The 21,110-nt window shown below is 29.3% G+C and overlaps 1 protein-coding gene and 2 long non-coding RNA genes across 37 annotated transcripts; 1 reads left to right on the top strand and 2 right to left on the bottom strand.

The window, feature by feature from the left end:
- Positions 1-1,037: 1,037 nt before the first annotated feature.
- On the bottom strand, positions 1,038-5,880 carry LOC123884531. 34 transcript variants are annotated; one of them, XR_006800862.1, is made up of 11 exons: positions 5,666-5,880; positions 5,372-5,401; positions 5,177-5,245; positions 4,981-5,030; positions 3,380-4,502; positions 2,992-3,163; positions 2,272-2,312; positions 2,106-2,163; positions 1,938-2,015; positions 1,647-1,810; positions 1,171-1,552 (listed from the first exon to the last, which is right to left on the bottom strand). XR_006800862.1 is itself a non-coding variant. In XM_045933644.1 (6 exons), the coding sequence occupies exons 1-5, from the start codon at positions 2,475-2,477 to the stop codon at positions 1,750-1,752; spliced, it is 348 nt and encodes a 115-aa protein (XP_045789600.1). In that variant the 5' UTR covers positions 2,478-2,492; the 3' UTR covers positions 1,183-1,552; positions 1,647-1,749. The 34 variants fall into 34 exon arrangements, 1 of the variants encoding a protein (XP_045789600.1); XR_006800845.1 differs by having other exon boundaries at positions 5,177-5,215; positions 5,666-5,785; XR_006800835.1 differs by having other exon boundaries at positions 1,172-1,552; positions 1,647-1,843; positions 5,177-5,215; positions 5,666-5,784.
- Positions 5,881-8,020: 2,140 nt separating this feature from the next.
- LOC123884533 lies at positions 8,021-8,711 on the bottom strand. Its single transcript, XR_006800863.1, has 2 exons — positions 8,299-8,711; positions 8,021-8,196 (listed from the first exon to the last, which is right to left on the bottom strand). It is a non-coding gene; the product is annotated as an uncharacterized LOC123884533 (long non-coding RNA).
- Positions 8,712-10,781: 2,070 nt separating this feature from the next.
- On the top strand, positions 10,782-12,616 carry LOC123887430. Of its 2 annotated transcripts, XR_006801487.1 has the most exons (4): positions 10,782-10,901; positions 11,256-11,302; positions 11,418-11,474; positions 12,032-12,616. It is a non-coding gene; the product is annotated as an uncharacterized LOC123887430 (long non-coding RNA). The 2 variants fall into 2 exon arrangements; XR_006801486.1 differs by lacking the exon at positions 10,782-10,901 and having other exon boundaries at positions 11,073-11,302.
- The last annotated feature ends 8,494 nt before the right edge of the window (positions 12,617-21,110 follow it).

The following is a 21,110-nucleotide window of genomic DNA, read 5'->3' on the forward strand; positions in this document are numbered from 1 at the left end:
GAAAATATGGAACTTAAAAAATTAAATATTAATTAAATATATTTTTTTAATGTCATTTCATATTTATATATGCTAGTTCAATTGCTAATTTTATCTAATACTATAAATTCAATTAATCATGAACTAATATTTACACTAATATTTGAACTAATATGTGCACTGAGTTACTTATAATCATCAATAAAACTTTAAATTAATATTTAAACTAAAATTTGTACAAATATGTTTGCCGAGTGATTTAAAACCATTAATAATACATTTAAATTAATACTTTAATATAAAAAAAATTATTTTTTTGGGGTGGGGGTGGGCCGCGGCCCACCTCAGCCCACCCCTAGGTCCGCTAGTGAACATAGTGTCGTTCAAAAAGAATAAGTGACTAACATAATAGTAGGAGTATTCTCTCTAGTCTTTTTTTGACGTCGACATATTGTCAAATTTCTTTTTATATTATCGAATAACATTTTATAAAATAATTTTTTCTTTTTATATTATTAACTTATGTGTATATTACTTTTTTCAGATTGTTTTATCAAGAACAAATTTTCTGGGTATGGTAAATATTTTAAATTTTTTTAATAGTTAAAATTGTTAACCTTTGTATCGTTAAGCATGAAGGAGAAGAAGTGCAATGTGTTTTTTTTTAAGCAAAAAGGAGTGCAATGTTACCAGTTTTGTTTCTTCCTGTTGCTGGAGAAAAGAGTAGTAGCTACTACAAAAGTGTTTTAGAGTGAGACTTTTACCGCAACAACTCACATCATGCGATAAATTTTAATCTTATCATAAAAAGTCATCAGTATCCCTATTTCTTTTCTTCTACTTATTAGTAAACGGTTTTTTGTCTTGCACTTAGCAAAGGAAATAAAAAGGAACATGTAGGGTAAATTTGTGAGGGTGAATCTTAGCATTTTTTATCAAATATTTCAAGAATAATTTTCTAATAATAGTTATTTAATAAAAGATTAAAATTTACCATTTAATTAACGAAGTTAAAATTGGTCATCTTCTCATGTATAATAGTGATTTATAAAAAATGATAAGCGATAACTTTATAAGTTATTTATAAAAAAAGTAGTTTTTTATATACATAAGAATAAATTAAATAAATGGAATTTGAGTAGTATGTTAAATATTCTAGATTCGATCCTCGGCTCATTGTAAAATAAAAAAAAAAAAAATAAAAGTACTTGTTTTATTACTTTTTCTTTTACGGCAAGTGAACCTATTTTCACCATTATTATTATTTATTTTTCCCTTGTAAGGACCATTCATGCTTTAGTAAGGGCCATTCATGCTTATAAGCTTGGACAACATCAACATGTTCAATATATGAACCTATTTTCACAAATATGTTGAAACAAAAATATCGTAGGCCATTAGATCTTCTACTTCTTAATGAGCTTGTCAGATCTGGTTGATGAGAAGTTCTCATTGAGAACTGCGAATCAAGGTGGGTATTCTCAAGTGGTTGATGCTTTCCAACACTCCTTTTGGCTGGTGTTTTGTGAGAAGCAGGAGATATGTCATTCTTGGCAGAAGCGGAAGAAATTGGCTGCATAATAACAATTACAATTAAGTTAAGTCTCTTAAAAATAAAACAGGTTCTTATTAAAGTTAATTATAAATAGGTTGGATAATTTGCATACAGTGGAGAGAATTGAATCATCTAGGGAAGCAGACTTGTCAAGATCATCTTGTGTGAAAGTCTGAAAACAGTATTTTTGAATGTCTCTCATCAAATTAGTTACATCATCTTTCCTGCTTCGGCAACTGGCTTGGAAGTGGACTTGATTGATTGTCTTCCCCTATTCTTTTCCATCCAATGACACGGGTTAAATCCACCCTAAATGTTAATTATATATCAAGACAGCATGCAACAATATTCAATCAGGAAATGTGTAAACTGTAGGTAATATGGAAAAAGCATAAGCAACTACCTGAATTTGAGGTGAAACAGTAATTGGAAGAACTTGTTCCTCTCCTTCAACAATGGTTTCAATGTCTTTGCATGAACTCTGATGAAGTTCAAATGTTAATAACATATAAAGCTAGCAAGTAATTATACACAATTATGATTCAGTTTTAGTGAAAGTTGTATAGTATACCTCTTTAGTTGATGTTGTGATACTGAAGTTTCAACATTTTTCTTTAGTGTTGATGAAGCTGTAGAAGTAAAACATGGAAAACAATAGGGAAAAAAAGCGAATCAGTACAATTAAAAAAGCGAGACATGTAAAATAAAAACTGAAACTTTAGCGTTGATGATGCTACCAGAGAGAGTGATGTCAGTCGTTTTCCCTTTTCCCATTAATCTGTAATGAAGATAAGTAAAAATGGAAGGAAGGTGAGTTAAAGACAGGATTAAAAGGAAGAAGAAATGAAAATTTCTCACAATGATACCTGATATGAATGAAAGAGCTCAGAGAAAAAAAATCATGAGTGAAACTGCTACCTATATTAGTACAAACATATACCATGTTTTGCAGGTTTCTCAAATAAGTCTCCACTGCCAGTAAAGCAGCCAGTGGATTAAACTATTCACATCATGGTACTTTAATCAAGCATATGTAATGAGCTAAAAAGAGAATTATAATCAAACATAAGACAGACATAAACATAAAAGAGGGATAAATCCAAATTTCATACAAATTCATTGTAGTAAAAAAAATGGAATGAAGTAAGTAGCTGACAATCAAAATCAACTAAACTAAGATTTTTCTCTATTTACATTACATATTAACACCTTGCATTATGCTTCCATGGAAGAGCTAGCAAGCTTCAAGTTCAAAATAAAGATTAGGTAAATAATCAATAACCAACCTCTTGAAAACAAATCTCCATAAACATAAAGGTATAAGAAATATAGTGGAGAGAGAATAACATTGGACAGGAAGTTGGGTGGTCAAAAAATGTCGAAGTGGCAAAGAAAAACCCAAAGCTTGCAGCGATGAATAAGAAGTTTGGTATGATTCATGGATTATCTTCCCTTACCAATATCACGTCATTTGGAAGCCTTGCAATACACTCTTGGTACTTGGCAGGTAAAATTGATCTGATTTAGTTTTTTCCTCGCATTCTAGTAGAGGTACTTGTCTATGCAATGTAATTTGTGAAATGGACTATCCAAGCATTACATGGTATTGGTTTATCACGTGTATCATGTCTGAGAAAACATAATGTATAGAAAATCAAAGTACAAATCAGTTATGTGAACCTATATATTTCAAAAATTTACCAATTGGAAATTAACTATATGTATAGAAAATCAGTTATGCCTGAACTTTTGAAATCTCCATAATGATAAACATGAGGTATAGTCGTATAGAAAATGCTTATCAGTTCAAACATGAGACAATTCATTGATATTGAAAATGCTTACTTAATGAGAGGATCATTTGTCTGATTGCCCTTTTTACATTCATAACGTGAGCTTGCTTCATGAAATTGTCATCGGCTTTATATTGAGAGCCAGCTGAACTTTGGGTGTAGAATTGTGTTGACATAGAAGTAGTGCTATTTGGAACTGTGTTTGTAAAACTAAAGAAGTACAAATGATGCAGAGAAGAGAGAAGAGAAAGTAGTCTACAAAAAGATGGCTACCAGTAATATTTGCTCTCCAAATTCTCCTTCTACAAAATAAAGTGCTTAAACCTACATTTATAAACCCATTAAAATCCCATTTGAAAGGCAAATATAGTGTACCTGCACACCACATCCAACATATTATGGAGAACTAACAAAAGACACTAACATTAAACAATGTAATAAAACACAAATACGAAAGTGAAGTTGTTTTTATTGATAAAAACACAGTATTTTTAGCAATAACTGGTTCTTTAATGTCATTCTTTTCATTCTGCTAAACATCAGCCTTATCTCCAAAAAGTGAACTTTTATACTTGAAAAGGTTAGTTGTTGGGTTAAACTTGCATATACAGATGCTCATATACCTACAAAAAGTGAACTTTTACTTTCCTATGCTGCAATAAGTGAACTTTTAATTTGAAAATAAATGTAAACATGAAAAAAGGGTTCATTATATGTTCTTAATTTGTTATGTATCTAACCAAAAAGTTCAGTTTCTTTCAAACTTCCAATAGATATAAAAAAGTTCAGTTTGAAGCAGAAAAAAAAAATCATAGAACAACTAATAACAAAGCAGAAAAAAATGAAGCAAATATCAGAGAACAACTAATACAACAATGAGGTGAAAACCTAATATAAGTATCTTGCCAAGTTTGGGTTCCATAGAAAGTACAAATGTTGATCACGTCAAAGGGAAATAAGATGTGAGACAAAACAGTGGAGATGGTGTTAGAAGAAAATAAAAAGTGAAAGAAGTAAGCAGCTGACAATCAAAATTAACCAAACTAAGAATTTTCTCAATTTAGCTCTTTGAAAGTTTTACATTACATACTAATACCTTGCATTGTGCTTATCTTAGCACCTTGCATTTTTCTTCCCTCAATGGTGGCCAATTGTTAGCAATGATAATCAATTTCCTTGCAAAAAATTTAAAAATGTTAACAAACAAAATTCACAATAATAATCAATGAGTTTAGCAAAGTACTCATAATTCAATAGTCATAAAAAGAACATGTTATAATATTGGGAAATCAATATAATCAATGCACTTAAACTTCAATCTCCAACATACAAAACAAAATGGAGGTGAAAAACAGAAAAAATTATAACAAAATATGAGAGACAAAATCAATGAAAAGAGATTTCACAAACCAAAGCAAACTCATAATAAAACTTAGGTAAAGTGGAACAAACTTCATTTTAATTATAACATATGTTCACAAATAAACTATGCTGCCTTTTGGATACTTAAGACAAACTATATTTTAATGTTATTCCTTAAACTTATGGTAGAACTATTTGCTATTATCTCTACTGCAAGAAGCATCATCGGTATGCTGTCAATTATAGTCTATATTATGCTGTTAACCTTTCATTAATAGTAAAAAATTTCACCTGCAACTGGAAAGAACATTTTGTCAAGCACATGGTGTGCATTCATAAAACTGAAACAGGACAACATAAAATTGTTAGGTAAGTAAATTCCAACACAACACAAAAACAAATAAGAAGATTTTGTAGTAGAAGTAATGAAGGTTTTGAAAACAATAAAGTAGAAGAAACCACAAACTTTATAGAGAAAATCACTAACCTATGTTACATTCTTCTTCCTTCCGGGCGTTCTATACACCTACAAAAAGTGATCTTTTACTTTCCTATGCTGCAATAAGTGAACTTTTAATTTGAAAATAAATGTAAACATGAAAAAAGGGTTCAATATATGTTCTTCTTTGATATGTATCTAATCAAAAAGTTCAGTTTCTTTACAACGAAAAAAGAACAAAACCTGTTGATCTTTGGCCTCCATTTCTTCAACCTGCATTCGAGTAAGAAAAAAATTTCATTAATAGTAAAAATTTGCACCTACAACTGGAAAGAACATTTTGTCAAACACATGGTGTGCATTCATAAAACTGAAACAGGACAACATAAAATTGTTAGGTAAGTAAATTCCAACACAACACATAAACAAATAAGAAGATTTTGTAGTAGAAGTAAGGAAGGTTTTGAAAACAATAAAGTAGAAGAAACAACAAATTTTACAGTATAGAGAGAGATGATTATAGAAAAAATCACTAACCTATGTTACATTCTTCTTCCTTCCAGGCATTCTTCTTCTGCTGTGAATCTTCTTATTTCTCCCTTCTTCAGCGGTTTTTGTTTTCTGGAAAGGTGAGAGAGCGTAGAATGATAATAACTTCACATGTATCATAGTTTGTAGATAAATATCACATTTTGAAAAATCAATAATTATATAAGAAAAACGAATTAATCATTGTTTAAAGGACCTTATCCACAGGTCTTTGGCTAGTGGAGAGTTACATGGAGTCCAGATTTGCAGAGGGGCACCGTCGGTGTCCCACCTCCTTTTTGCTGATGATTGCTTCTTGTTTTGCAGGGCCACAGTCGCGGAAACTGAATTTTTGATGAAAATTCTGAAAATTTATGAAGAAGCATCAGGACAAGAAATTAACTTAGCAAAATCAGAGGTTTTTTTCAGCAGGAATCTTAGCGCAGCAGACCAGGAAGATCTTTCCAAAATAATGGGTGTTCGACATGTTCTTGGAACGGGTAACTACTTAGGACTCCCCTCTATGGTTGGCAGAAAGAAGAAGCACATTTTTGCGTTCATTAAAGACAGAATTTGGAAGCGAATTAACTCGTGGAGAGGGCGAGCCTTATCGAGAGCAGGCAAGGAGGTGATGATCAAGTCAGTACTTCAAGCAATCCCTTCCTATGTCATGAGTGTATATCTCCTTCCAGATGGTGTTATTAAGGACATAGAGAGGATGATGAACTCCTTTTGGTGGGGTGGTGGAGCAAATAATAAAGGTATACGGTGGCTAGCTTGGGACCGCATGACAAATCCGAAAGAGCAAGGTGGTATGGGTTTTCGTGATCTACATAGTTTCAATTTAGCCATGATAGCTAAGCAAGGGTGGAATATTATGACAAAACCTCATACCCTATTAGCTAAACTTTACAAAGCAAGGTATTTTCCAAATTCCTCTCTTTTTGAATCAAAATTGGGACATAATCCGAGTTATGCTTGGAGAGGTATTTGGAAAGCTCGGCAAATTCTTATGAATGGTTGTAGGTGGCGCGTTGGTAATGGAAAGAACATCAAAGTCATGAGTGAACCTTGGTTGAGAGGAGCAAACGGCGCATGGTTACCTTCACCGCAAGACCAAGGTGTGCATAATTATAATGTTCATGATCTTATGAGGCCAAATGTTAAAATGTGGGATAAGGATAAAATTGAGTCGTTATTTTCTATACATATTGCTAACCGTATACTCGAAATTCCTTTATTTGATATGATTGAGGAGGACAAGTTATTATGGATTGATAGCACAAATGGTAATTATAATGTCAAGAGTGGATACAAGTTAATGATGAAAATTGCAGGCAAAATGCATAATGAGGAGCAGCAAGTAGCATGGCGCAATCTTTGGTCAATTCAGGCTCCTCCAAAAGCCAAACATCTTTTATGGCGTGTCAGTAAAGGATGCTTGCCAACCCGTTTGCGACTACAACAGAGACATGTATCCTGCCCTTTGCTGTGTCCGGTCTGCAATCAGGAAAATGAGGATGATTGGCATGTGCTTTTTGGGTGTGAGATAAGCAAACTAGCAAGGCAAGCAGCTGGTATACTGCAGCAGACAGAGGCGCGGCTGCAACATATCACCTCTGCCAGTCAATTAATTCACACAATCTGTTCAACAGAAGATAAGGAGACAGCGGGTATGTTTGCTGTGCTAGCCTGGGTACTATGGAATAACAGAAATAATATAGTGTGGAATGGCACGAATGAACCGGGACGGAGTTTAGGAATCAAGGCACGTGTTTTATGGGAGGAATGGAGCTCGGTTCAGCAGGTACAGCAGGGTCAGGCGCACTCTGCACAGCAGCAGCACATCATCAGATGGCAAGCACCAGATCCTGGATGGTACAAATGCAACGTTGACGCCGGATTTCATCAAGCGATAAACAAAACTAGTACCGGCTGGGTTTTGCGTGATGATATGGGACGATTTGTGATGGCGGAGACTACATGGATGGAAGGAAATTGCTCCATTATGGAAGGTGAATGCATAGCACTAATAAAAGCTTTGGAGAAGTTGAGTCAAAGAGGTGTATCGAAGGTTATTTTTGAAACTGATTCCAAAAGCGTGGTGGATGCAGTTCATCGTTTGCATAGCGGTAGCTCTGAATTTAGCTTTCTTATTCGTCATGTTAATAATATTATGTTATGTAATCCAAACTTCAAGGTTAAGTTTACCAAGCGGCAAGCGAACATGGTTGCCCACACACTTGCTAGGGCGGCCATTTCTTGGCCTCGTCGCTGTGATTTTGAGACATTACCTATTTGTATTGCTCCTTTTTTAAATAATGAAATGATATAAGCCTTTGTTTGTCAAAAAAAAAAAAGGACCTTGGTCTTGTCAGTCTCCATGGATATTGCTTGCTTCTAAAAAAATAAAAATAAAAAATTACAAAAAAATCAGAAGGAGAATGAATCAGTGAATCAACTATAAAATAGAATGGAGAAAGACATGAGTGGGTAATAGAAAAATAAAACCTTTTGATGTTTGTCTTGCATCATTTCTTCTACACACAACAACATGAACATAAGTGGAAAAACTATTAAAAATTGATGCATAAGGATGAAGAAAGACAAAGGAAAAAGTTGAGGATTGAGGAAGAACAAACCTCAGCAAAGAAGAAAAGAAGAAAAACAAAGAAGAAAAGTTTATGAAAAAGGTGATTGTACTTGTCTTCCTAAAAGGCAATACAATACTACTTCAAACTCCATTTTGTCCCATCAAACTGATCTTGATCAGTGTGTAAATCTATTATGCAATACCAAAAACACCCTTCATATTTGAATTTGCTTTCTAATACTTCTATGATGAGGATTTTAAATTTTGTGAGTTGAGAAGGCATAAAAGTTGCAAAAGGGCATTTTCGGTAGAGTTGTAATTTTTCTGTGAGGAGGATGGATACAATTTTATGCCAAATATGACAGTAATACCCCCACTTATTCAACACAACAAAAACAAAAAAATTAAGGGTGAGAGGGACAATTCAGTATTTTTGGTAGTATATTATTGTCTTTGATTAGTAGTTGAAGTAAGTAACAACAAAAGTGGCAGAGTTGAAATTAACAACGGTTCACCGTCCTATGCAAGTGGCCTCATTCTTTTGCTTTGAAATATAGTACGATTTAAATATAAGTAATTTCGAAAGGTATTTTGTACTGGTTTCACCTTGTAGGCAGTTGGTTTGAAGTCACGCCCTTTGAACCTTCTGGTACTCGGTTCGAAACTAGCGTATGACAGATGGAGGGAGTATTATTATATATATTGCTAGTAGTAGTAGTATATAACACTATGAGGTATTTCAAAATACCTCTCTTTTTGATTTAATTAATTATATAGTTGTATAATAATTTTTTTTTTTTTTTTGAAATTCATTGATTTTACTTTTAGTCTCATAATTTTTTTTTATAAGAAAAAAAATAAGGTGAAGAGAATTGATGGGGAGTTCGGGGGAGCTCGGGAGAAACAATTGGTCAATGCTCCAGGACCATAAGAGAGAGAGACGCCACATCTCCACCCAAAACCTTAAGGCATTAGGTTAATGGGTCGCCTCTCTTATAAATCCAACATTCTTCTCATACATAGTCGATGTGGGACTTAACCACTCACACTTGAAATCCAACAAGAATGTTGGGGAAGATTTTAATCTCATAATTTACATATATTTATTAGTATTATGTGAATTTGTCCAAACTTTTATTAGTATTATGTGAATTTGTTTGTTGTAAATTTTATGTGTTTATATTTATATAAATTTTATATGATGAAATTTTAAAAACACATGAATATTTTGAAAATATAAACATTGATGTATTATTTTTTATAAAATATTTGTTTTTTTTACATGCAAAAATCTATTAAATATTTGCAATGCTCCCGTTAAGGATTTTATGTGCACTTACAAGTTACATATGCCGATACACATTTTTAATGTTTTTGAAAACTTGTGAGTATTTTTCAAAATAGGGACGTTAACTTAATATTTTGCAAATTTTATGTTTTTTTTTACAATCAAATTTTATGTACTTATATATGCAAAAACATATTTTTAGGCCTCGATATGATAAATTGAGAAGGAGAGACTAGATATTTTTTTTTTTAAACGAAACAAACTCAATTAATATCATTAAATAATAAATATTCAATACATAAGGGAATGATCTCAAATCTATGGAAACTAGCTCAAACATTGGCCGCAGTAACAAAAGTATGAACAAACAAATTTACTTGTCTCCTAACAAACTTAACCTCAAAGCTTACATAAAAAAATGACATGAGAAGAATAATATCATTAACGATTAAACTAAACTTCGAATTGCCTAGTCTTCCCTCTAAATCTAATAACATGTGGTATCGGCCGGTCTCTTTGTTGAAATGGGGAATTGCTATGAAGAATCCTACAAAGTGCTCTTTTGAAAAAGGGGATAAAGCTATGTTCAAGGTTAAATCCTAGGAAGGATAATTCCCTTCTATTTATTTATCTTCAATAATTCAAGTCTTTTACTAGGGTAAAATTCTGATCAGCTTCACATGTTTTTTTATCGAGTCTCGGCCCCTAAGAATAATTTTAAAATCAAACATAGTTTAATTGAAATTGTCATATTCAGTTCCTTATTTTTAACCGATCAATCACACCATAGTACGAAAGGAAACATCTATTTGCACCTCTCATTTTTGATATTATACCTCATACAGTCAACTACTAATCAAAGACAGTAATATACTACCAAAAATACTGAATTGTCCCTCTCACCCTTAACTTTTTGGTTTTTGTTGTTGCTTTGCGTTTTGAATAATTGGGGGTATTTTTGTCATATTTGGCACATAAGCTCCACAATGCTCCTCAAAGCTTTTCTGCAACTCTCCCCAAATTGCCCTTTTTCGTTTTTTTGCCTTATAACCCCACAAAATTGGAGTTCTCTACCACTCAAAAGTTGCATGATAAATTTCAAAAAGCAAGGTTATATCTGGTATTTCATAAGCTATTTACACACTGTCCAATGTTAGAAGATTTCAATTTCAAATTTCATATTCTCCCTCTTTTTCTCCCTTTATAATCAATTTGTGTTTTCTGTCTCTTAATCTACTCATATTCATGTTCTATCTTCTCTTTCATTTTCTCTTTTCTTCTGCATATTTTTTCCTTACTACTGATGTTTGTTCTTCTTATTTTGCAGAGAAAGAAGAATAAAAGAAAATGAAATCTTCACAAAGGTATGTCCTAGAAAAACTCGCATTTTCTTTGTTCATCTATTTTTTCTATCTTTTATATCATGTTTTTAACAAACATATTTTTTCTTCAACTTTCCTTTACATCAATGATTCTATAGAATAAAAACAACTAATAACAATTATTTATGAAAAAAAAATTTGTTGCAGAAAATAAATAAGAGCTTAGAAGATGCACTTCTCCAAAAATAAATAAAAAGTCAAGCAAATGAATATCAATCTTCACTAATTTCTTTTTCATTAAACAAAAAACAGCAGCACCACATACATACTTATCAAAAGCATTGTTATCATTTTATTTTTCACTAATTAATGCAATAATATGTTTTTTCCTTTCAGGATACATAAAGATACAAACAAAAATGAGAAGAAAACAAGAAACAGAGGTAAAAACAACTACTTAACACTTTTTTGGCTCAATATTATTTTTTTAGCTTTTTTATTTTTTCATTCAAAATTTTCTTTTACACTAATCAATGTAACAATTTTTTTTCTTTTCAGATACATACAGATACAAATAAATATGAGGAGGAAAAAAAGAAAGAAAGTTTGATTTAGGTAAAAATAACTTAATATTTATTGATGTTCAATATTGTTTTTAAATTTTAATTAAACATGCTGTTATGAAGAATAAAAATAAGTACTAACAATTTTATTTGGACAAAAATTGGTTGCAAAAGATAGAGCTTAGAAGATTTCAAAAATAAAATAAAATAATGATTTTAATAAATAAATAAATAAAAATTAACGGATCTAAAAACAAATAGAAGAAAAGAGCTAGAGAAGTTGAGTTTGTGACTTTCATTAAAGTAATTGTTTTTCTATGAACATTTTTTAAATAACATTTTGTGAATGAAAACAACTACTAACATTTATTAAGTAATTAAAAAAAAATGTTGCGGAATAATAAGAGCTTGGTAGGTTTCAAACTAGAAAATGACCTTGCTATATTGTTTTAAAAAGATATGAACATAGATATAAAAAAATTTTAAACATGAAATTAAATTAAATAAATATGAGTGTTTCTTTATAGATATGAACATAGATATAAAAAAATTACTTTACCAGCAAAAATTATTCCTTTAATTTCTCTGATTTTGTTGTTGTTAAACTAGGAGCTTAGACAAAGAAGCAAACCTCTCATACAAAGATGTAAAAAGAAAAGAAAGAAAGTATGTTTCTGGCACAGTGATACAATTTCTAGCACGATTCCGATTCGGTGGTTACATTTTCCGGCGCGGTGGCTACATTTTCCGGCGCGGTGGCTATTGGCAAATGTATTCCGATCTTAATTTTTCGTTCTGGATTTTGTGGATGAGAAGGAGGAGAGCCTTTTTATAGTGATGATTTTTTAAATGGTGGTGTGTGGTGATCAAAATCTAGATCTAAACAAATTGAAAGCACCACTCTAACAACAACAAAAAAGCAAAACAAAAGAGAAAGATAAAGAAGAAGGTTGAATAGGAAGATAGAGGATGAGATTTGATGGTAGCAAAATCAAGTTGGAGGCATTGGATTTGGTGGCCGGCGGCTAGGGTTTGTTTGTGGAAAACAACTTCTCAAAACTTCTTTCTTGAAGAGAGAGAAAGAAATTAACAAATGCTATGGATTTGTGAAATAAAAAATACGTTAGAGAAAATAGAATGAATCCTATGGACTTCAAATAAAATTAAATCTAGCCTATGGACTCCAAAACAAAATTCAATTGAGTTAATTTCCAATTTTTAATACAATTAAATGAGAGCAAAACTTCTCAAGAAATTGCTTAAAAAAAAAACTTCTCAAGAAAAAAATTTAATTAATATATTCTAGACAAAATATACCTCTTACAATATTTAAATTAATGTTTTTTTGTCAATTTTTTTTTACGTAAAATTAATGTTATATATAGGACAAATTGATAATGTTTTAAAAATAATTACTTACTCTGTCCCAAAATATAAGCAAAAATAAGTCAAAAAACTTGATGTATTTGGTTAAAGATTTAGACCAAATACGGTACATTCACTTTTGTTAATCACTTTTTACTTATATTATGGGACGAAGGAAGTATTATACATCAAAAAGTTAAATGTAAATCGTTTGATGTTAATCAAACGACTCTAATTCACAGACTACATCAAATTGAATGCATTGAATCCATTTGAGATATAACCAAAAATAAGAAAGAGAGATGTGATTTGTAGATAGATGACAAATTCACGGCCATACTGTAACACACCATTTGTTAACATAGCTTGATTGGTCATGTCATAGGCCCTCTATCCCATTGGAGTTGCACAGTAACAAAAAGTACTCCACAAGTCTTACTATATCCAATTTCTACTCCAAAAGTACTACTTTTTGCTGAATTTGCAAAAAAATAAATAAATAAATAAAACTACAAGTAAAAATTTTATATTGAAAAAAAAAACTATTTTGACTTTTAAAAAAATTGAATGTATAATTTTTAAGAACTTTTTATATTGAGTCTCTTAACATGTGTCATAAGAATACACATTAAACTTTTCCATTTTTTAATTACTTAGACATTTCCGGTTTATAAACTAAACATATTTTTTTTTATTAAATAATATGTATTATTTTTTCCTAAAGGTCACCGGAATAAGGTTGGTTGTGACTGGATGGAAGTAGTTTGGTGGTTCATGGCTATAGAGATAAATGTGTGTGTATTGAGGGATTTGGATCCTCTCTAATTATTCTCTCATGTTTTCTCTCATTTTGTTAATCTAATGGTTGACAAATCCTCCTACTATGTGCAATTTATTTTCTTTTTCTTTTGGTAACATTAGACAGTGGAATAAGGGAATTGGAGAATGCAAATAATTTTTTTTTATAACTAATTTATTAATATAATAATAACTCTTCACAAAAAATTTAAAAAATATAATAACTTCTTATAAAACAAAAGAAGAAATAACTTACTCTCTCCATCACATATTATAAAGAGTTTAATTTTGAGCATTATTAATGTAAAGTTATTTTATACATGTATTTAATAATGTGTTATCATGTCGTTAAATGAATGAATACGCAACGTATTGAAAAACACATTTAATTATGTATAAAAATAGTTGAATGAAATCAAATATTATATCGATTTTTATTAGTATACAAACACTTTTTTTAACAAATTTATCAGATTTAATATTTACAATTCAAAACTACTGTATTATATACAGGACAATAAGTTGTTGCTCATAAACTTTCCAAAATAATAATATATGTGGAGAAAATTTTCTTGATAAATCTTTTAGAATAACTATTATATATTATTGTACATGTTGCTCATATTTTAATTATAATAATTATTATACACAGGATAAGTTATCGCCTGTAATTTTTTAAATCGCTATTATACATGGGGAGATGACCAATTTTAACTACTAAAATTAAATGATAAATTATTAAAAAATTAATACCTTTATCAATTGATAAAATTTTAAAATACTTATCATACACAGGACAAATTTTCCGATCATTTTTTAAAATCGCTATTATATGCCGTAAGATGGTCAATTTTAACTTCATTTTTTTTTTTATAATTGTATTTTAATGTGTAGTCAAATTTTATATGCCTATATATATTCTAGACAATTTCCCTGATAATCCAATTTTTCAAAATTATTTTATACTTCCTCCGGTCCTAAATATAAGAGAGGATTTACTTTTTAGATTTATTTAGAATTTAATGTATTTGATTTATATTATAGGCTATATACATTGCATTCTCAATGTATCTAAAAAGTAAATTTTCTCTTATATTTAGGACCGGAAGGAGTACATAAATTCAATCAAATTGTAATGTGTAAAATCTATTTGAAATAAACATGAAGAGGAGAATGAACCATTTTTCAAGCTAAGCTCCTTTTAAAAATCTATTTGGACAGAAATATTGAGAATAATGAGAAGATGAAAACTATGTAATTTTTTTTGCAAAAAGGTGACCGGAAAAATTGGCCGGAAATTGGGTGTTTGGGTTGAGTTTGGAGATATCCAAGAGAGAAAGAGAGAAAGAAGACGTTTGAGTTGAGAAAGAAAAACGAAAGAGATAATGTTAAATGTTGAAGTGTGATATACATCACACTGTTGTACTAAAGTGCAGATTGTTTTATTTTTTTGACGAACTAAGTGCAGATTGTTTAATCCTATGTAAAAGTTTATTATAATTTATAACCATGTACTAAAGTAAGTACTCCTACTCTAAGGGATAAATAAATAATAGTAGTAATAGTGAAAACAGGTTCACGGTTCACCAACCGTAAAAGAAAAGTAATAAAAGAGGTTGACTTTTATTTAATTTATTTTTATGTAAAAAAAAACTACTGTTTTTTTATACTTCATTCGTCCCAAAATAAATGACCTAATATTTACTTTGCGTACTACTCCCTCTGTCCCAACAAAGAGTGACACAGTTGATCGTTTCACGTCGATCCATAACTTTGACGATTAATATTTATATGATATACTTTGACGATATTTTTCTACTAATATGTATATGCAAATATTAGCATATGAGATATTTGAATTATCTCGATGAATATTTCTAAAATATATAATTTTTAATAATAGATAGCTTAAGATATTTATGATTAAATATTTTTGTACATCGGCAAACGTTAAGGTGGTCAAAATAGGTCATTTATTTTGGGACATAGTGAGTATTTTACTTCTCCCTCCATCCCAAAGTAAGTGTCGAAGTTGTATTGGTGCACACCTGTCGATCCATAATTTAGAACTTTATTATCTTTCGTTGTGTATTATTAAAAATTATTAAAAGTTGATATTTTGAAATATCGATACAAATCTAACAAAATATTATATACTAATATTTATCTTTATATATTTATAAAATAAGATAGTCAAAGTAGCCGATAAAATTTACGGGAGAAGCTGATAAAATTTAAAATTACCTTACAAATTTTTGAATTATATTGTTATACTCCAAAGAGGAATATCTTTTTGACTTATTCTATTTTACTTCAATCAAGGTCAGAATATTGACCTTCCCTATGCCATTTTTCCTGCAACATTTGAGTTGTCACAGTAAAAAAAATCACTCCACAAGTCTTACTATGTCCAATTTCCATTCCAAAAGTACTACTTTCTGCAAATGAAATAAACCCAATGGAAAAATAGCGGTGCTACTTTATGCTCTAACACATCCAATCTCATTATTTATTTTCATTTTTTCTTGAACACTACTTCGTTGATTTTAATTACTTTGCATATTAAAATTCAAATTTCTCCTTTCCATCACTTTCTCCCTATAAATTCGATTTCGTTTAAATTTCAAATACAAATATATAACTCAGTTTACCTAACTAATTTAAATGTTAATTTATCTAAATTGTATATAATTCATTTTTTTTGTTTTTGAATCAATATAGTCAATTTTTTAACTCAATATATAATCATTGTTTTAAGAAATCTAAAAGTGAAAATTTTGTATTGGAAAGAGAAATATTATTTTGACTTTTAAAAAATTGAATGTATCATTTTTAAGATTTTATTTTATCGAGTCTGTTAACATGTGCCATAATAATATAGTTAAACTTTTCTATTTTTTAATTACTTAAGATATTTGCGATTTATAAAGTAAACATATATTTTTTTTATTAAATAATTGTAGTAAGTTGATAAGACTTATCCAATGCAATAAAGACAACAACAAATGTCATTTACATGATATTTATCTAATCCTGCCGAAGCATGCCGATCTACAGTGTTTTTTAATTTAAGAAAAGCTAAATACTACTAATTAGTATCGGACTAATTATAATTTAAACTAACGCGACGAAACAAGTTATCGCATATATAAATTTAAAATTATTGTTATAAACAAATTATAATCAAAAGTTCACATTCAAATTTCATTGAATAACCGATATATCTGATCATTTTTATTATAGACTAGATACATGCACTACATGTTTTTGAGCAATAGTGGTAGACGAATGGTAAATGATTGGGCTTCAATGTTTGTTATATTGCATTCACGTTAATAAACATATGAATTTAATTTATATGCACCGTTAGTGTAAAGTTATTTTACACATGCGTCCAATAATATACCGACACATCATGTATGGTAATTAAAAACACATGATGTGGCAACGCATCATTAATGTATGTGTAAAAAATCTTTCTACATAAACCCACTTGGGTTGGTGCATTGGTATTGACTTGAGACCTGGGAGTGTGCTCCTCTTGAGGTCTGAGGTTCGATTCTCTCTGGCGCCAATTTGGGTGGACTAATTTAGCTTCTTCAAAAAAAAAAATCTTTCTACATATTTAAGTGCACAACAATTAAACTCTAAACATATGTCCTAAACAATAAAAATTAAAAAACTCTTAAAATAATTTTTTTACATTAGTTACAACAAGACATTATCTATAAATTGCGGACCCGGATTCTGTGTAGTCATGCAGTCAATCACTTTATGATCGTCCGATCAAGATCGGACGATCATGATTTAACAACGGTATTTTTTACAATATTTATTTAAACTGTCTGATCGTGATCGGACGCCTATCAAATAACTGCACTAAAAATTTGAATGCACATAATCTAATTCCATAAATTGCAACTCAAGTAGGGTCTTAACTTCCAACAATATTAAGTTCAATTATAAGGGTCTTTACTAAAAAATGGCCAATTTAATCCTACTATTTTTTTTTGGTTTTTCAATCCCACTATTTTCAAATACCGAAAGAGACACGTGTTCAATTGTTCGTTGGCATGATCAAGTAAGTTCTATTAAGTATATTTCAAATTTACATTTTCTCATTTAATTTATTTTGTTAACCTCCTTTATATATGTCAATTTCTCATTTCTTCAACTAGGACTTATTGTCCCTGTTCCACCAACTTCACATTAGTCACACCAGTCTCTCCTATGCATTTAATAAAAGCAGATTAAGATTTACCTCTACCTTGATCACAGGCTTCGGTTACCGATGAAAACAATCACCTTTTAGCACTATTACTTTACGTAAATTATTACCTTCCTTAGTTGATCAATTCAAGGCACAAGGACAACCTTTGAACCACTAAATCATCTATGAAGAGCCAAATTAAAAATTGTCAAAGTTCCCTCCATTATTTGATTTTTTCCAATCTCCAATAACTTACTCCTACTTCTTTTGTCAAAAAAAAACTAATAATTTACTCATACTTCTTTTGTAAAAAAAAACTTACTCCTACTTAAAAAAAAACTTACTCCCTCCATCCCGAGTTTAATTTATGTGCATTGTTAATGTAAAATTATTTTATACATGCATATAATATGTTGTCATGTCGTTTAATGAATGTTATATGTCATGTGATTTAAAACACATTATATGAGATATCAATATATTATTGAATGTATGTGTAAGATAATTTTACACCGATGGTGTATATAAATTAAATTCTATTATAAACAAAAAAATCACAATTATTAATAAAAGTCAAATATAATAATGAGAAATACGACTTTTTGTGTTTTCCTTAAAATAAGTTTCATCAGAACAATGTGTGTTACTTGAAATATGACTTTTAAATACAATGTTTGTAACTAAATAAAAGTGACTTTTTTATAAGCAAATAAAATATTAATACAACTCATTTTAACTTCTAGGTCGGATAGAGTTGAGCTTGGTGCCAATTTTGAGAAATCAGAATGGTAAAATATTGAACTTCAATCAAATCATACAATATATATATATATATATATATATATATATATATATATATATATATATATATATATATATATATATATATATATATATATATATATATATATATATATATATATATATATATATATATATGTGTGTGTGTGTGTGTGTTGGAAACACACAAATAAAAATTAGCTAATAAGACCATCTTTAATGGTGTAGTACCTATTAGGTACTTATGATACTTATTAGGTACTACCATTGAAGTACCACCAATTTGAGTATTTATTATGTACCACTTCTAAAATAAGAACTCTTTATCTCCTCTTGGACCCATCTTATTTTTCATTCAAATATTCTTTTCATGGGACCCACTTTATTTTATATATTCAATTTGAATTAATGAATATTTATAAAAAAACACAAATTTTTTTGGTACATCACAAAAGCACAATTTTTGAAATTATGTAATGTTATTTTAAATTATTTTTTAATTGAGTAATTCTTAAAATTTGACAATATTATTTTAAATTAAATTTCGAATTTTAATTATTTTTTTGAATTATAAGAAAAATAGTACATACTAATTTTGTAATTTTATCATTCAATCAATTTATATTATAAAATAGATAATTAAATAATAAGTTATTGTAATGATGTGAGGTTATTGATGAGACCCATTTTAGAACTTTTTAAGAAGTGCTTCATTGGAGGGTTTGAGTACCTATTAGGTAATATTATTAAAATATAATAAATTAATGATGTGTCTATATGAGACTCATTTAAGTACTCAAAATTAGAGTGCTCCATTGTGGATGTTCTAAGTACGTAGAGTTTAAAAAAATACCAACTTTGGACTTATCAATATAACTAAATATTTGAAGTAATCTTTTAGATTTAACCATATATTTTGATATTGTAATTATGTTTGGTATTAAATATTACTCCATCCGTTCCTAATTATGAGAACCTTTTATAAAAAAAGTATCCCTAAATATATAAACCCTCTACAAATTTTTAAATGCAATTATTATTATTTTTTCAAATATATCTCTCAATATAATTACACGGGCCTATGGCTTAGCATAGCCTGAGTCCAAGATATTTTTATAAGTCTATTTAGTTAAATAGATCAGGCTTCAGGCCATTAAAAAAGTATTTTAACCTACTAGGCCGACCTATTTAAGTTTATATGAATAATATTTTTACTACTGTAATTATTTATATATTAAAATTTGTACTTTGATTAAATCATAAATTTATTAACTTTTTCAGTAACTTAAGCTTATTAATCTAATAAGTTTTTCACATATATAAATGTATTTTTATAAACTAGAATTGAAATATGATGACATATATAGTAAAAATATGTCTTTTATGATAAGATTAAAATTTATCACATGATGTGAGTTGTTGCGGTTAAAGTCTCACTCTAAAACACTTTTGTAGTAGCTACTACTCCTCTCTCCGGCAACAGGAAGAAACAAAACTGATAACATCGCACTCCTTCTTGCTTAAAATAAACACAGTGCACTCCTTCTCCTTCATACTTAACGATAAAGAAATTAACAATTGTAACTATTAAAAAATTTTAAAATATTTATCATACACATAAAATTTGTTCTTGATAAAACAATTTAAAAAATAAATGAATATACACATAAGTTAATAATATAAAAAGAAAATAAAAAGTTATTTGATAATATAAAAAGAAATTTGGCAATATGTCGATGTCGTAATTAATATAAGCTCTCATTATACTTACACGGGCCTATGGCTTAGCATAGCCTCAGGCCAAGATATTTTTATAAGTCTATTTAGTTAAATAGATCAAACTGCATGCCATTAAAAAAGTATTTTAGCCTACTAGGCCGACCTATTTAAGTTAATATGAATAATATTTTTACTACTATAATTATTTATATATTAAAATTTGTACTTTGATTAAATTATAAATTTATTAACTTTTTCAGTCGCTTAAGTTTATTAATCTACATAAGTTTTTCACATATATAAATGTATTATTATAAACTAGAATTGAAATATGATGACATATATCGTAAAAATATGACTTTTATGATAAGATTAAAATTTCTCACATGATGTGAGTTGTTGCGGTCAAAGTCTCACTCTAAAACACTTTTGCAGTATACACTACTCCTCTCTCCTGCAACAGGAAAAATCAAAATTGATAACATCTCACTCCTTCTTGCTTAAAAAAACGCATCGCACTCCTTCTCCTTCATACTTAACGATAAAGAAATTAACAATTTTAACTATAAAAATAATTTAAAATATTTATCATATACAGAAAAAAATTTCTTGATAAAAGAATTTAAAAATAATAATATACACATAAGTTAATAATATAAAAAATTATTTGATAATATAAAAAGAAATTTGGGAATATGCCGATGTCATAATTAATATAAGACCTCGATATACCTACACGGGGCTATGGCCTAGCATAAACTCAGGGCAAGATATTTTTATAAGTCTATTTAGTTAAATAGGTCAGGTTGCAGGCCA

This window comes from Trifolium pratense, linkage group LG5 (genome assembly GCF_020283565.1).
Source record: "Trifolium pratense cultivar HEN17-A07 linkage group LG5, ARS_RC_1.1, whole genome shotgun sequence".
Lineage (NCBI taxonomy): Eukaryota > Viridiplantae > Streptophyta > Magnoliopsida > Fabales > Fabaceae > Trifolium > Trifolium pratense.

Excerpts from the sequence above, each read along its gene's own strand:
- LOC123884531 (XM_045933644.1), bottom strand. The coding sequence starts at position 2,477 with ATGGTATATGTTTGTACTAATATAGGTAGCAGTTTCACTCATGATTTT. Across the intron at positions 2,313-2,400 it reads AGCTCTTTCATTCATATCAG|ATTAATGGGAAAAGGGAAAA; the intron begins GTATCATTGTGA and ends TCTTCATTACAG. Across the intron at positions 2,016-2,105 it reads TCACAACATCAACTAAAGAG|AGTTCATGCAAAGACATTGA; the intron begins GTATACTATACA and ends GAACTTCATCAG.